Source organism: Gopherus evgoodei, chromosome 5 (genome assembly GCF_007399415.2).
Source record: "Gopherus evgoodei ecotype Sinaloan lineage chromosome 5, rGopEvg1_v1.p, whole genome shotgun sequence".
In the NCBI taxonomy this organism is placed as follows: Eukaryota; Metazoa; Chordata; order Testudines; family Testudinidae; genus Gopherus; species Gopherus evgoodei.
Window position 1 is genome coordinate 51,029,453 of NC_044326.1, and position 16,729 is coordinate 51,046,181.

Genomic DNA, 16,729 nt, shown 5'->3' on the forward strand with positions numbered 1-16,729 from the left:
TACAAAATGCAAAGTAACTAAAATATGAACTTTTAAAGAGAGGCCATATATGAAAAATTTTAAGTCTGTTCTTGTGTGCAAGATTCTCTGTTTTAGAATCTACTCTGCTACTTTTCTGGGTCTGCTGACAACATATGTCACAGTGTAAAAAAAAAAAAATCAGACTCTGTGCAAATGGAATATTAGTATCTAATAATATATTCACAATAGTTTTTGGGCCTTGGGTTTCTGAAATACTGCCTGAAGCTTTTTTTGTTTTTTTAGGACCTTCATTAAAACTGGGATTTAAGTTTTCCTTACCTTGCTAGTAATTCAATAAGGTCAGTCCTGCTCATGCCATCTGGAATCAGTCTTGGGATAGCAGCAATACAAGTTCTAAACAAATCAATCTTAGGTTTTCTCTCCCCCCTACAAAATCAATTTACACAAAACAGAATCACAGGGAAGCCTCCTTTATGGTATTTTCAGTATTAAATACACACACATTTTCAAAGTTCCATTCAATGTTAGGGAATCAACCTCAAATCTTCATAATTAATCTATCATATCCTTTGTGGACAAATTTTAAGTATCCTAGCATTAAATTAAACTTAAACACATTTAAATTGATTACTAAATTGATCTCTGAATTTCTTTTAGGTACAAAAAATTAATTACAAAGATATGAAAGAATGATTACATTATAATTTGCTACATACGTGATCATGTCCTCAGGTTCCTTATTTGACATCTGTACACTAGTCATGCACATTGGTCTCCCAACTTCTTTGTCCAGATGCCTAAGAATGCTGTCTAGTGCTTTTCTTACTTGAGGGTAGTATATTGACATTCCTGAAGAAGTAAAGCACTCAAAGTCACCTCTTTCACAACTCGGTATTTTTAAATTTTTATTTTCACTTTAGTTGTCTCTTATTTGATCACTACTTACTTCATTTTAGCACCAGTATCTTCTTGTACAAAAGATAAGAAATCATATACTAAATTAATTTTAACTGAACCATACTTTAACTGACACAATTTTCTTTTTTTAAAATTAAACAAGATGTGTTATATAAAAGTATACAATTCTTTTTGGAGGAACAAGAGGAAATAAATGGAAGGAAGTGACTCTAAGCACTTTTTCTATTTCTTTGACTCTGAGGCATTTTTGATCCCCAGCATATTTAAGAGTGGCCTATAGTCTATAGCAGGGGTGGGCAAACATTTTGGACTGAGGTCCACATCTGGGTATGGAAACTGTATGGCAGGCCATGAATGCTCACAAAATTGGGGGTTGGGGAGAGAGCGAGAGCACCATCTGAGGGTGTGGGTTCTGGGGTGGAGCTAGGGATGAGGGGTTTTGAGCGCAGGAGGGGTATCAGGGCTGGGGCAGGGGGTTGGGGTGCAGGCTCTGGGCGGCACTTACCTCAAGCAGCTCCCAGAAGCAGCAGCATGTCTCTCCTCTGGCTCCTATGCGGAGGCGCAGCCAGGCGGTTCCTGGCCAATGGGAGCTGCGGGGGTGTTGCTTGGGACACAGGCAGCGTGTGGAGCCTCTGGCTGCCTCTATGCATGGGAGACATGCCACTGCTTCTGGGAGCCACGCAGAATGGGGCAAGCCCCCTACCTCGCTCGCCGGCTGGAGCACCAGAGTGGGGCAAGCCCCAAATCCTGCTCCTTGGCGGGAGCTTGAGGACTGGATGAGGCCCCCGGCTGCAATTTGCCCACCCCTGGTCTACAGCCTACGTTTCCATCAGCCAGGAATCAGCAGAGCACAGTGGTTGTGACCTCAGTCACCTTGTTTTCTCCTGGGGCTGCCCCAGAATATTCCCTACATCAAGGGAATGCCCAGCTGACTCACTGGGACAGTTTTCAGGCTGCTTTGCACTGGTAGATGGAGGGCCAGGGTTTTATGTGCCAGAGTTCACGTTTCTACTGTAAATATGTGGGAACATTTAAAAAAACTTCACCAGTACTAGACACTTTATAAAAAATTTTTTTTAATTACAATATAAAACCAATCCCCACATAAAAATACTGCTTCAGTATCACAAATTATGCATGCGTATATTTAACCTGTTATGGTTCTTGCTAAAGACTACCACTCACCTATAACTTTAGCTTCTTCATCTGTCAGAGTTTTATTGAGAAAAATTTTCTTTACACGCAGAGTGTTTCCTGAGGGAAGAACAACTCCTGTTGTTGGCATTGGTGGTTCACCATCTTTCTGCTGCAAACTGTCTGCTATCACAAGGAAGACTCTAAGGCCTATATTCATGCGCTTTAGTGGTAGAGGAAAGGGAAAACAAAGGAATTAGAAATCAGGAGGAATTGCAAACTTACAATGTTGTATAGGAAGTGCAAAATACACATTAATACATATTTCATTGTCTTTTCTTTAGGGACAGATCAAAAGAGCACTACTATGGTAGACATATTTAAATGTTACATTTTAGAATATTTATACTAGTAAGATAAAATGGTTTGATCCAGAGATGCACCTCCTCAGCTCTGATTCAGTCAATGGAATTTGGGAGCAGCTCAGCACCTCTTAAAAGGGAATCAATAACTTGAAGGACAGAGCTCTAAATGATTACTACTGACATGAATCCTCACAAAGTAACATGCTCCCGGCAGATATCAAAGTATATAGAATGTTACCTGCTAAGGTTCTAATTTCACAATTCATTGCTCATGCACAGGCTGCTGAACTCAAAGAACTGCAACACTGGGGCTTTCCTACATACTAAACTGAAAAGGGCTGAGAAGGACTTCTCTGAGAAAAGGATGCTAATTATAGTAAACACCTACACACACATTTCCATGTTTGTTTTTTTAATTTTTTATGGAAACAAGTGAAATGTTACCTAGTTCCTACCCCAGCTATTACTGGACAGAATTGAAAAAACACTACTGCACAGCTACAGCTGTTTCTTTGGTATGATCCACACTGCACTCTTTTGACATATGGACCAACCCATCCTCACATGCTCCCCTAGCAGTTCATTCTTTGCATACTTATTTATTGTAATTTTCCCATCATTTCCCATTATCTCTTTTGGAGGAAGTCACAATTGTTAAATCTTTGTGCTGGGCTACCTCTACCCTCTCTTCCTCTAAAACAAGGCAATAGTCATATGAAAATAATGATTTGTTTTGAATGTCTCAGATGGTATAGATCAGGGGTTCTAAAACTGAGGGTCAGGACCACTCAGGGGGTCGCGAGGTTATTACATGGGTGGGGGGGTCACGAGTTGTCAGCCTCCGCCCCAAACCCCCCTTTGCATCCAGCATTTATAATGGGAGGGGGGTCGCACTCAGAGGTTTGCTATGTGAAAGGGGTCACCAATACAAATGTTTGAGAATTACTGGTATAGATGTTGGTCAGAGACTCAGTGTATGTGTGAACATTTCTACTTCAGTTGAGGGAACTACAGCAGGCTCAGTAGTAGCACTGGGAGGCCCACAGGTGGACCACTTAGCCTGAGTATGTTTTACTCTAACATTTTACTCTTTAACCTTCTTTGCTATGTATCTGTACACTGTTTCACAAATAAATAGCTCTTCAGGTGACTTTACCTCTGGATTAATAGTGAAGGTTTTAGGTGATTTTCCAACACTGAGAAGATCAAATATTATTTCTTTCATTGCAAAATCCAAGCGTTCCTATGAAGAAAAACATGCCTACATCAGACTCACTTTGTATTAAAACATACACAAAGCCAATAAAGTGAATATCGTCTTACTAGCTTATAATTACCAGTGATAAAAAATATTCCTCTTTGCTAATGATTCCTATGGAGTAACTGTCTCAGTTACTTTACTGCAGCATTCTTTGCACTGTATTATAGTACATAAAAAAACCCTACATTAATAGAACATTAAAGCTGCAAAATCAAGCACTCAAACATTACACTATAATGCAGTCTTCAATCACACACCATAAAACTCTTGCTTCAGTGACTGCACAGGATGCATGATGTTCTGTGAACGACAGGGTTGTGTAGTGAATTTAAATTTGGTTACTTTCTTATAAGTTTATGGTCTAATTTCATTCCTAATGTGTACCTCTACTGGTTTCAATAAAAGTATGTCAGGGTTGGACTTGGTGTTTTATCTTAAATTTTTTTCCACAAATTAATTAGTGTACTCTCAGACCTCCATCTAAAACATATTACAGGAGGGAGCTTACCTGAGCAATGAACTGAATAATCTTCACAAATATATTTAGAGGTGTGTCTCGAGGGACCACACTACGTGAGCCTTTGGGGAAAAGTGCTGATACAATGCTCATGAGACGGCTACAAAAATTTAGAGAAACAGATGTTAGGAACAAATCCACACAACTTTACAAAAAGGTTTTCCCTAGAGAGTATTTTTTAATTAAAATATGTTTGACTTTTAAATGCATTAAAACAGCCTCACAATAGTTTTAATTACATAAGGAACTTACCTTTGTGTTACAGTGTTGCTTTCACATTTTATTCTAATAACATAAACCCAAAGTAATCTATAGAGAGATTCCAGTGCAACTCGGGACATTTTGGGATCTTTATTCTGTTAATAAAAATTAAAATGAAGTTACTATCACCTGTGAAACACTATCCCTAATTTACTTGTTTCCTTTCCTTATAAAGAACTATAATATTTTAAGTTTATGTTTGATTGCTTTAACCCAGAAAGCTGATGTGTTTAATACTCAGAATATGTTTAATTTTAAAAGAAAAAATCTCATTACAAAAACCCCTCAATTACATGTATACAGTATGTATTTAACTATCGATTATTTTGTATGCTTTTGTTAGTTTGAAAGCAAAGGAGTATCTAGCAAGCAGATATTTCTCTTGAGGTGAACATCAAGATTTTATTGTCTTACTGTATATATTTAATTTACTCCTGCAGTGCCACTGGAAATGGGCAGAGTCCTCAAAGTGCTCTTAGAATACAGCCCAAACAAATATATATGGTTAATGTCCAAACTCACTCCTGCAGTTTGCCTTTTGTATTAATTGGAACAACAGAATTAACCTTAACCAAAAAGTTTTCTCCTGAGCTTGGCTTCTTCCTAGGATTTCTCCCTGCATAGCACTTCTGCTCCTCCCTTAGTTCTCTCCTCCTACTCAAAGGGACGTAAACCTTGTAGTCTGTCTTGGAGCTGAAGAATTCCACCTAATCTGGCTTCCATCATAAACCAATATGAGTCAGAAGAATTGTCCTGCCTCTCCCCAAAGAGATGCTGACATCCTGTCACGGCCATATATGCGATTATATTGAACAGACAAACAATATCCTGGCTCCCTGCTGGATAATAATCGAGGGAAAGAAGAGGTAGAGAAGATGACAATGGTTACCAGCACTAAGATTGCATGGCTTTGCTGGTTAATAATGCTCACTAATTTGAAGTTCAGGAATCATTTTTGTGTGTTTCTTCGAAGTGAGGACTAGAATTTATAGGCTTCATAAAGAAGTGTGTTTTAAGGAGAAACTTGAAGAAAGCTTGAGGTACACGGCCTGGGTTACTACAAATCACACTTTTCACTTTTATCAACATTTCTCTCAAGAGACAATAGATCTTGATGTTCACAAAAACAAGTCAGTACATACATTCTGAAAGTCTTTAGCAGAAATACAATATACTAAACTTTCTCCATGAGCATTTCTAAATTTCATTAATATAATATATATTGTGACAAAACGGGCTGATGTTGGTATGGTGGGTCCAGCGCTTTCTTTGGAGGGGGCGGCTAGGACGCCACCTCTTACCCCTGCTCTTAGGGCACCCAGGGCCCCGCTAGTGGCCCAGGAAGGTGGTAGAGGAGGGAAGCGGGGAAAGGGTCTGAGTTTGCTCCTCAGTCTGAGCCCCAGCCCCTCTCAATTCTTGCGGGTTTCTTACCATCTTTCCCCTTGGGTAGGGTTACCCTAGATCCTTGACGCTGGGGGAGGGAGTCTTCCTGCTCTGCTGGGGCAGGGTCTCCCTTCCTCTGGTTCTCTGATCTTTCAATTCTCAACAAAACACCTCCAGACTCCAGTCCTCTCTCCTTCCTTGTTCCACTCTGTCTGCCTGAAGGAGGGCTTTTCTATTTGGTATTTTTATTATCCTGATAGGGCCTTAATTGGCTATAGGTGCTCCAATTAACCTGTAGTAACCTTCCTTAGTCTACAGGGAACCAGGCCTTAATTAGGCTAGGACTTGTATATCTCCCCTCTATCACTCTTCCACTGTTTCCTGGACCTGATGAATCACAATATTTCAAAAACCCTAATACTGTACAGGGAAGGTGAGGAAGGAGGCCAGAAAAATCTATTACTGGCCTCTAATAAGCCTGTCAGGAAACAGCATGTCAGAAAGCAGAGATTAGTAAAAGTTGGTTAACATTTCAAATCTTAATATTGTTGATATGGTGAACCATAAACTTCTTCAGATGAGGAAGTTACTCAACTAGTGCAGTAACAATGGTTCTTCAAGCTGTATGTGCCTATGGGTGCTCCACTGTAGATATATCTGTGTCCCTGCACTTCTGATCAGAAATCTTTGTTAGCAGTGTCTATTTGGCCCACATGTGCTCTTTCCCTCCCTCGTGTTGTGCCTTAAGGCTAATCAGTATTGCGTAGGTGACCCTCAATTCCTTCTCCACCATGAAGCCTTCATTGAGAACTCTGAAGTAAAGAGGAGAAGGGTAGGTTGTGGAGCACCCACAGGGGGACACACATCAAAGAACCATTGTTACTGCACAAGATAAGTAATTTCCTCTTCTTCTTCGAGTAATGCCCTACATAGGTGACTCCCGAGCAGTATCCCCAATGGGAGGTTGGGGCTCCAGGGTCGAGTCTGTTATGGATGATAACACTGTGGAGCTGAAGACAGCATTGGAAGCAGAATCTCTAGTAAGCGCTTAGTGTTCTGCAAAGGTCTGAACAAACGCACAAGTTGCTGCTCTACAGATTTCCAAAGATAGGAACATTCTCGAGGAAAGCGACAGAAGTGGAAACCAACCTCGTTGAGTGTGTGCAGATTCTGGATGGAGGTAACACACTGTGAGCACGATAGCAGTGGTTAATACAGTTTGAGACCCATTTGGAGAGACTTTGGGCAGCTATTGCTGCACTTTTTGACCTTTCTGCAATGGACAGGAAAAGCTTAGGAAATTTCCTAAAGGCCTTCATCTTGTCCAGATAAAAGGCTAAGGCTCTCCTAACATCATGCATATACAGTATAGCTTCCCTGCTATCACAGTGAGACTTAAGGAAAAAGGTTGGGAGGTGAATCAGTTGGTTTCTGAGAAAAGACCAGGTCACCTTGCGGATGAATTTTGGATGTGGCATAAGAGTAACCTTATCTTTAAAGAATACTGTGAAGGGGATGAGGGGTGCCATTAGTGCTGCTATCTCCCCTATTCTCCCTGCTGAGGTGATGGCCACCAGACATGCCATTTTCATTGACTAGTATGTAAGTGAACAAGTGACCATAGTTTCAACTGGTGATCTAGTTGGGCTCCTTAAAAATAGAGTTAGGTCCCAAGTTGGATTTGGGTGTCTGCATTGGGAACAGAGGTTCACTATGCCCTTAAAGAATCTCTTTGTAGTTGGGTGGCAAAAACAGAGTATCCCTCTTTTGCTGATGGAAAGCCGTTATGACCACAAGGCGTATTTTGAGCAAACTGAGGGATATCTCTGACCTCTTGAGATACAGTACGTAGTCTAACATCATGGGGAGGGTGGAAGATGCTAGGGTAATTCTTCTGGAATTGCACCAAACCTAAAACACTTTTGTAGATAAGCGTGTCAGGTAGCCAATTTTCTACGTGTAGTGCAGTTCCTGCACCTCACTGGAGCAGCATCTCACTATGTTTTAGAACCATGAAGAATCCAAGCCTTGAGCCAGAGGACCTGCAGGTTGGGATGGAGAGTGTGTCCTTCATTCTCTGAGAGGGGATACGGGATGGGTTGAAGACGGATTGGTAGACACATCGCCACCTCCATCAGGTACTAGTACCATGTCTGTCTTGGCCAGGTGGAAGCAATCAGTATGACGTTTCGTTTTTCTCTTTTTCTTTTTAATCAGGACCTTCAGCAGCAGAGAGAACTGGGGAAAGGGTATAGGAGGACCTTCTCCCTGGGGAGAAGGAGAGCATCCCTTAATGAATGTTTCCTGAGGGCCGCTCTGCAGCAATAGAATGGGCATTTCCTGTGCAGGTAAGTAGCGAACAAGTCTATCATTGGAGTTCACCATTGATAGAATATGCTCTGAAGCACTGTTGGGTTCATTTCCCACTCATGGTCGTGTGAGAACTTGTTACTGAGGCCGTCTGCTGTTATGTTCTGCCCTCGTGGTAGGTTGGCAGCTGATATTAAAACACTGCAGTGAAGGCACAAATTCCATAGCTTTAGCACTTCTGTGTACTGGGAAGATGATTTGGCACCCCATTGATGATTTATGTAATACATGCACACGATGTTGTCTGTCATAATTTTCATGTGCATATTACTGATCAGTGGAAGAAAGTGAGCACAAGCATTTCTGACCGCTCTGAGTTCGAGGAGGTTAATGTGAAGAGTCATCTCCATGGGCAATCACTTGCCCTGAGTCTTGAGATTGCTGAGATGCACTCCCCAGCCAATTAGGGATGCATCCATAATTAGAAGCAATGTCGGAGGCAGGGGTATGAATTTGTTGGTTCTTTCCACCAATCCAGGGAGTGTTTGACCCTGGAGGGCATCGAGAGAGGTGTCTACCCTGTCTTTTTTTGATCTGTAAACACACCTGAACCATGCCTGTAGACACCTTATGTGTAGTCTGGTATGAGATCTTAAAAACATGCCTTTCACCATGTGTCCCAGAAGTTGGAGGCAATGTCTGGCCAATGTTTGTGGTCTGGCTTGAACTGTCATTGACTGTGATCAGGCTGTGAAATCTCCATTGTGGGAGGAGTGCTCTCACTTGCAGTGAGTTGAGATCAGACCCTGTAAACTTCAAGTGCTGTACTGGGGTTCAGGTAGATTTTTGGATGTTGATTTGTAGACCCAGCTTTGTGAATATGTCCATAGCTCCTGAGGTTACAGTCACCCTTTTGCATGTTGGTATGATTAGGCTGATGTTTGCCATGCAACTTCAGCCAGAACCAAAAGCACCTTGTTAATCAGGAGGGCAATCCTTCCTCCATCAGTAGGAGTTTCAACTTTAGTTCCCAGTTCTTCTGGGTTATGGCTTTTCGCTGCTGGCAAAAAGTACACTTTTGTGCAAGGTGGGCTTCTCTGAGGCCCCGCACACAGTGAGAATGCTGTCTGTAACCAGTATGGCTTCCCTGCAGGTAGGGTGACCAGACAATAAGTGTGAAAAGCTGGGACAGGGGGTGGGGGGTAATAGGCTTATATATAAGAAAAAGCCTCAAATATTGGGACGGTCCCTATAAAATCGGGACATCTGGTCACCCTACCTGCAGGTGCGGCACCTCTTAAAAGTGGGGGAGCCAGACATACCCCTTACACAGGGTAATCCCCAGGGGGCAGGAAAAAAGGGAATAAAGTAAAAATTGGGGGGGGGGTTATTTTTTAAACAGGGAAGAAAAAACAAAAGGAAACCCTATAAAAATAAGACGAAAAGGGGAAATGGAAACACTAATAATATCTAAGAGAACAATTCTAAAGATCTACCGTCCATGAATGAACTGCTAATCGCTCTGTCTCTAGCCTGGGATAGTTGAGGAAAGAACTTGACATTGGTCGCCTCTGCAATGCTGATTAGCCTTGAGGCGCACAAGAGGGAGGGAAAGAGCATGCCTGAACCGAATGGACACTGCTACCAAAGACCTCTGATCAGAAGCACAGGGATGCAGACACACTGACAGTAGAGCAGCCATAGGGATACTACTTGAAGAAGAATTGCTATTTTCAACTAATTAGGAGGAAGATTTTCTGTTTGCTTATATGAACAGCAGAAAAATCATAAATCTACCATTACTGCAAATGTAGAATCATGAGCTGCTGTAAGAGAAGCTTGCAGGGGCTACAGCCATCCCAAAATTTGCCTTACGCCCTTGTAGCCACCCCTGCTCTCTGGCCACCCAGCTCTGAAGAGTTGAGAGAGTGGCAGTTGTCACCTGACAGAATTTGCAGCTTGGCTTGTACTATGCATGCAAACATGATTGAGCATACTCAGTAATATCTGCTGAAGCCGCTGCCCTTACTTTGGTTTAAAATCTGCTGGCTGTTGTTCACAGGAGTTAAAAGGGGGCAAATCAGAGGGAGAGGGGATTGGCACAGTCTGTGCTGGGGGCGGAAACTGACTGCGCAAGGGGTCAAACAGCTGCAGGCAGGAAAGGGAAAGGGGCTGAGGGGCAAAATCAGGCACAGAGGGTAGGAGCCAAGGTTAAGACTAGGGTTGAGGTACTACGAGACAATGGCAGATGGCAAACCCCAGTACAGAGAGGGGCAGAGGCGGTAAAATTTACCTCAGATGGGCTGAGTCAGCTGCCGTATTTGCAAAAATAGGGTTAATGTGCGGGGGGGAGGGGAGAGGAAAAGGACTTATTTCCCTGCTCACAGGACAGAGCATCACAGCACATGCTTCCCAGAGCTGTGTCCTTAAAAGCACAGGGCAACCCAATGCCTAGACATGCCAGCTCTTCCCTATCTGATATAATACACTGAAGTGCTAATGGAGACTTGATTCAGTGAAGTATTTTACATACACCCCCAAAAACTGTGCGTCATATATTGAATATTTAAAAGAATCCCTTAACAGTTTATGTGTACGCATAAAGTCTCCTAGCAGTTCAAAAATTTGTCTTACCTGCTGCTGTGATTCCCTGAATTGCACTCCCTTTCTTGTAATCCTTTTTAAATATAGTTTAGCACTTTATAATTGTTTACTTTTAAAATGTTATTTTATTACTCTTAGCACTTCATCATTTACCTTTGTTAACATTGTGCAGATGGATGAGATTGTGCTATTTAACTTATAATTTAATAGCAAATAATCATTGAAAATATTTATAAGTAAATAGTTGCTAATAGTTTTAACAATGACATCTGTGTTTCTAGTATAGCACTTCCTATGTTTTTACTGTGAATTTTAATTTGGAATTTTTCATTCTGAATTTTTCTTTTTCTTTTTATAGCATACGTTTATTCTGTTGGTTGATGCCCTGTCACAATTTCCTACCCAAGGACCAGAGGATGGGAAAGGTGAAATGAAATTAATAGGCAACAGGCCTAAAACAAACAAAAGGAAGTATTTCTTCACACAACACACAGTCAACCTGTGGAACTCTTTGCCAGACATGTTGTGAAGGCCAAGACTATAACAGGGTTCAAAAAAGAACAAGATAAATTCATGGAGGATAGGTCCAACAATGGCTATTAGTCAGGATGGGCAGGAATGGTGTCCCTAGCATCTGTTTGCCAGAAGCTGGGAATGGGCAGTAGGGGATGAATCACTTGGTGATTACCTGTTTTGTTCATTTCCTTAGAGGCATCTGGCATTAGCCACTATCAGAAGTCAGCATACTAGACTAGATGGACCTTTGGTTTGACCCAGTATGACTGTATGGATGACTCAGTATATGTGAGAGGTAGAAAATTGTGATGGGGCAGCATCTGTAACTGCTACTGGTAGCAAAATCTATTGGCAGCGGTTTTTGACATTATTCCTGTCACCTAGCTCCAGCAGAGAAGTAAGCCTGGCCAGGGTGCCCAAGAGAAACCCTCCCCCTGTGTCTCTGTCCACCAGCGCATGCCACTCAGGGCAAGTAGAGGGGCTGTGGATCCCCACAGTGGCCTGACTGACCAGCTCTAGCCCAGGCTCTTGGGCCCTGCCCCCGTAGGCTCCGCTGGCCCCAGAGCCAGGTCCCATCAACCTGGCAGCTCTTACTGGCTGCAAGCAGCCCCCAACCCCAGGCACCAACAGCAGCAGCAGGAGGAGGAGACAGGGGAGTGCCACCCGCACCATGGTACCAGCCAGTCCAGCAGCCATCTTGCATAGTTTGGCTCCAGCTTCTGACCTGGCCAGAGGGCAGGTCCTCAGGGAAGTGGCAGGGGAGGAAGTGAGGCCTGCACTTACCTGAGGAGGAGCAGCGGGTGGGGCCATGGAGAGGGGCAGGCCCTCATGGTGAAGGGGGGAAACCCCCCCCCCAATTTTCTGTCTAGCCTACCTTAGGCCCCTCTCCCTCACCACCACCAGGAAGAGGTGATGCCATCCCTGTGTAGAATGTTGTAGGTATTCATATTGAGTAAGGGCTTTATGTTTATAAACAGCATCCAAGAATTTTAAACCATTATCAGTCATGGTTGTCTTGTACTGCTAGGCATTTGTATTTTTCATCCCTGTCCTATAACTAGACATTAAGTCAAACAAATGTGCTTAAAGGAAATGGCTTTTTTATTCTATTTTATAAAAATTATGACGTTGTATTTAGTGTCAAAAAGGTTTATACAGTAAAAGGATTTTCTCTTCTCTCTGAAATGGATATAACTCTACTCCGATATAACGCTGTCCTCGGGAGCCAAAAAATCTTACCGTATTATAGGTGAAACCGCATTATATCAAACTTGCTTTGATCCGCTGGAGTGTGCGGCCCTGCCCTCCCAGAGCACTACTTTACCACATTATATTCAAATTTCTGTTATATCGTGTCACGTTATATCGGGGTAGAGGGTTATTTACATATGCTACAAATAAAAATCTGTTTAACTAAACATCCTGACATATACCAGTCTTTTAGCTAATACATATCAGGGTCTTATCTGAAACATTTTGATCATGTATTTTATTTCAAATATAGCTCTACTTTTAGTTCCTAAAATCTTCCAACATGGAAGAATCTGTATGGATTAAATGTATCAGCAGAGTATAATATAAACTGTTAAAAATTTAACTGGATATATAAAGGGTTACAAAAGCAACAACAACTACAACAACAATAAAAATGAATCTACACTGATCTAATGGGACACATTAAAATGATTTAATGAAACAAATATCTTGATGAAGGCAAGAAACAAAACAGCATTTTTTCCATGTTAGTCAAATGTAATCACTTAGTGAAGACAGTACTTCTTAATATTGTTAAAACTTTTCTTCCGTTCTGAACCAAAACTAATTTTTATTTTTTAAAACCTGTAAAACCAACAATGTAAATGTCTTTTAAGTTACAGTAAAACCTGCCTTAGATACCACCTCTGAAGAGAGATCACCTGTCACAAATGATTACTTGCAGAGGCTACGGAACACCACCACTCTCTGGTGGCAAAGAGAGACCACCTCTTATAAGCAACCACTTTTGCTAACTCCCATGAGTGGTTGTTCTTGGCAGGTTTACTGTAGTTCACTGCAAGTTATCATAATAAACCAGCTTCATCTTTTTTATTGTGAAAATGTTTCCAAGTTAGCTCACATGCAAGACAATTTTGTATTAAATAAATGTAATAAAAATAATCAAATATTTGATGTAGATATTTTAGCTACTATTTTAAACATGCACTGCTGTTTAATGAACTGGGCTGTCAAATTATTGCTCAGTCTCAAAAATCTACCTTTTCACAAGCTAATTGGTATCAGATGATTTACAGAACTCTCTCCTTTAGCAAACCTTTCAAATGCTTTTTCAAAGGTTCTTCTTTGTGCTGTTGCTTCTTGATGGGGCCAATTGCAATTTTATAGAACCAAAGAAGACATAAAATGCAACACACACAAAAACAAAATACTGCAGTTACTGGAGACAAGGCGCCCTTTCACCATGTTATTACAACATATTAACTCACCTGCAGTGTTTCTATTTGTTTTCTGATACTGTTGTTAGATGGCATCTAAATAAAGCAATGTGAGACAGCAAAACATAACGAACATGAGAATGGAAGGCACATGCATGTTAGATGAAAAAAAAGCACAAAACAACAGGTAGCCATATACTAAGGACTCTATTCACAGAAATAAGGTTTTTGCTGGTAACAGCTCTAAATGCTCCACTAACTTCAATGGTTTAGTGGCAATGGACGCTAATTAATTTCCTAAGGCAAAAAATTATCTTTCCCCAAGAAGCACCTACTCTTCTACTCTACACTTCCCTTCCCAGTTGTGCAGACTCTTTAATCCTTTTTCCTCCTTGTCCTTAAGAAGCAGCAATAGTATCAGAGTCCTCATCCTCAAACTCAAGGAAGGTGATAATCTCCTGACCAAGACACTGAAAATTAACCATACAGTATCCTAAATAATGGTTTAAAAAATTAGCCCAAAACTTGAAAATACTGATACTGTTACATGCTACTGAATCAATTCATGGAAATACTTGTTAAGTGAAATATATTACTCCTGTGCTCCGTAATCTCCAACGAATTTCTATTGGTTTCCAGGTGAAATTTAGAGCTACTGCTATGACCAATAAAGCCCTAAATGGCTTGGGATCTACTTCTACAGTATCCCGAGAGACCATTTCTTTCTCCATAACGTACTGTCACAGTTGTGATCAGCAATGCTACAAAGCCCATCTTTTCTCCCTAGCTTTTGAGGAGGGAGGGGAGTTGTGAGAGTAGTTAGTGGTATGAGAATGTTATAGTTTCAATTTTTAATTTTTGCCTGATTTTCCTGGTGGAGGTCAGATGAAACCTGCTGATATTCTAATTAAATAATTTTGATAATTATATTTTAAAAGGATGTCAAATACATTCAGAGTGACTGGGTACTTAATCTTTATTATGTTGCATATATCTAAGTAAATTCAAGCAAATGCATAAAATAAAGTATGATGATGAGACCAGGTAAAAAATGAGGGAGGAGGGGAAAAAATAAATCAAGAGAAGAACTTGCTGGGCAATTTATTACTCATTTAGTTAGCCCTAACATACATAGAGAAAGAAGCTTAGCTGAAGCAAAATAAAAAGATAACTGGGATGGAGTTTGAAAGATTCACTTCAACCAAGTCTCACTCAATCCATGGCTAGATAACCACAGAAAACAATAGTGGAACTGAAGTCCAAATGACTCAATAGTCTACCAAATACCCTGCTAAGTCCCTTATCAATGTACAGTATCAAAACTGCTATGTTCTGCATTGCAGAAGCTCAAATATAAAATTTCTGCTGAATAGAGCCCTCAGGTAAATGTGAGAAGTTGTTAATGGGCAACAAAAATATTGAGAGTAAACAGTGCATGCTGTGCAGTTACTACTTGAACTCCTTGGCACTGATAGTTTTAATGCATCCATTGCCAGCAATGGACGTTATGCCAGGAATATCTGACTTCAGGATGCAAAAGAAACTCAGCTTTTTTTCTTTTTTTTTTTTTTTTTTTTTTTTAGGAAAGCTTCAATAGCAAAATAAAAAACAAAGGAGACATTGAAAAAAAGTGCAAGTACATTAGATGAAAAATATACAAAAAACCCAACAAGCAACAGAAATGTACAAAAGTTGTTATGAAGACAAAAGAAACTTCAAAAACATCAAAATCTGTGTTTTGCTTTAGCATCTTTCACCATGGTTTACATAATTAAATCATAAGCATGTAGACATGATTTGGAAATTGTTACACATAGCTAACCAGAAACAATGTTAACAATAAGGTGAATCCATTACTTTAAAAATATCAAAACCAAGATGTTAAAACAAACATTAATAAACTACATTAATCAAAATTAATGAGTATATTACAGTAAATTATTATAAATTTAAATTAGGACAAAACCCCATAATTTCCAAGTATCAATATCAGTGTCATTTATTAATCCAGTAATATTGATAATGTTATCAAATTCAGTCAAGAGGTAAAAGGGACATTAAGTTTTATATTCAAAATTTACACAACTTTAAAATTGGTATAGAAAGTAGGGATCATTTCCTCTCCATTCTAAATATTTAATTTTTTTTATCAACTAGTTAATCAAACAGGAAGATAAATTTTGAAATTACTATATATTTTACTTAAGTGTGAGCGCACACACACACACACACACACACACACACACACACACACACATACAGACCTCCCACCAGTAATTTTTATGGTGATCAAAAGAATTATCGTTTGTGCTCTCTCTGCTGGCTGTAGAATAACAGCCGAGTAACAAACACTGCTCCTAGAGCTACGCAAACATAACCAGTGAAGCTGATGCACAAAGATAGCATCAAATGGACCTACATGAGTTAAAACTGTTACCTTTTGCATTAAAAAAAAAAAAAAAAAAGTGCAATGCCAATTCCGGCACCACATAAAAACACAGGAAACACATTACTAAACAACAGATAATTAAAACATTCAAAAGGTTTTTAGAATAATTATTTGACAGTGTCTTTTTAAATAGCTAATTGCTTTAGTTGGTAATAAAATGCTATAAAGTACATAAGACTGAATGCTACTGATTTGTGACAGGTTTTTGATCTAAGAATGTTTCTTACCTTTAAATGCGACAAACAGTTCTGCAGGAAAATGTGCCAGTTATTTAAAAAAAACTGTTTCTGACTGACACACAACAGGCAGGTGATCAATGGATACAGAGCCTACAAGGAAGGAAGAAAGAAGAATTGATCAAATTGTTCTGTGAGAAATACATTCAGGGACAACACAATTATCCCAGTAAAACCTGAGAGGCTTTGGGTGGTCATGAGCACTGCCTTTTCTCCTGTTCTACCTTCAAAAATTTAACAGAGTTTGTAAGTACTTGAGCTATTGTGCCTTCTCCTGCTGGAATGCTGTAAGATCTGTTAAGGTGCTAAAAGTTTTTCAGCAGAAAGAATACTGGTCCTTAATACAAAATTGGTCTCATTC

At 40.2% G+C, this 16,729-nt stretch overlaps 1 protein-coding gene across 21 annotated transcripts in view; it reads right to left on the reverse strand.

Moving 5' to 3' along the window:
• FRYL (FRY like transcription coactivator) overlaps nucleotides 1-16,729 on the reverse strand; it is a 383,738-nt gene that overhangs the window by 170,692 nt on the left and 196,317 nt on the right. For 16 of the 21 annotated variants that reach the window (XM_030563429.1, XM_030563431.1, XM_030563418.1 and 13 more), the window contains 8 exons: nucleotides 16,360-16,461; nucleotides 13,735-13,779; nucleotides 4,430-4,533; nucleotides 4,169-4,277; nucleotides 3,556-3,642; nucleotides 2,086-2,257; nucleotides 699-831; nucleotides 301-408 (listed from right to left, as the gene is read on the reverse strand). In XM_030563429.1, coding sequence (XP_030419289.1) covers nucleotides 301-408; nucleotides 699-831; nucleotides 2,086-2,257; nucleotides 3,556-3,642; nucleotides 4,169-4,277; nucleotides 4,430-4,533; nucleotides 13,735-13,779; nucleotides 16,360-16,461 — 860 coding nt within the window. The remainder of the gene's footprint in view (nucleotides 1-300; nucleotides 409-698; nucleotides 832-2,085; nucleotides 2,258-3,555; nucleotides 3,643-4,168; nucleotides 4,278-4,429; nucleotides 4,534-13,734; nucleotides 13,780-16,359; nucleotides 16,462-16,729) is intronic. The other 5 variants (XM_030563433.1, XM_030563427.1, XM_030563426.1 and 2 more) reach the window with 1 other exon arrangement.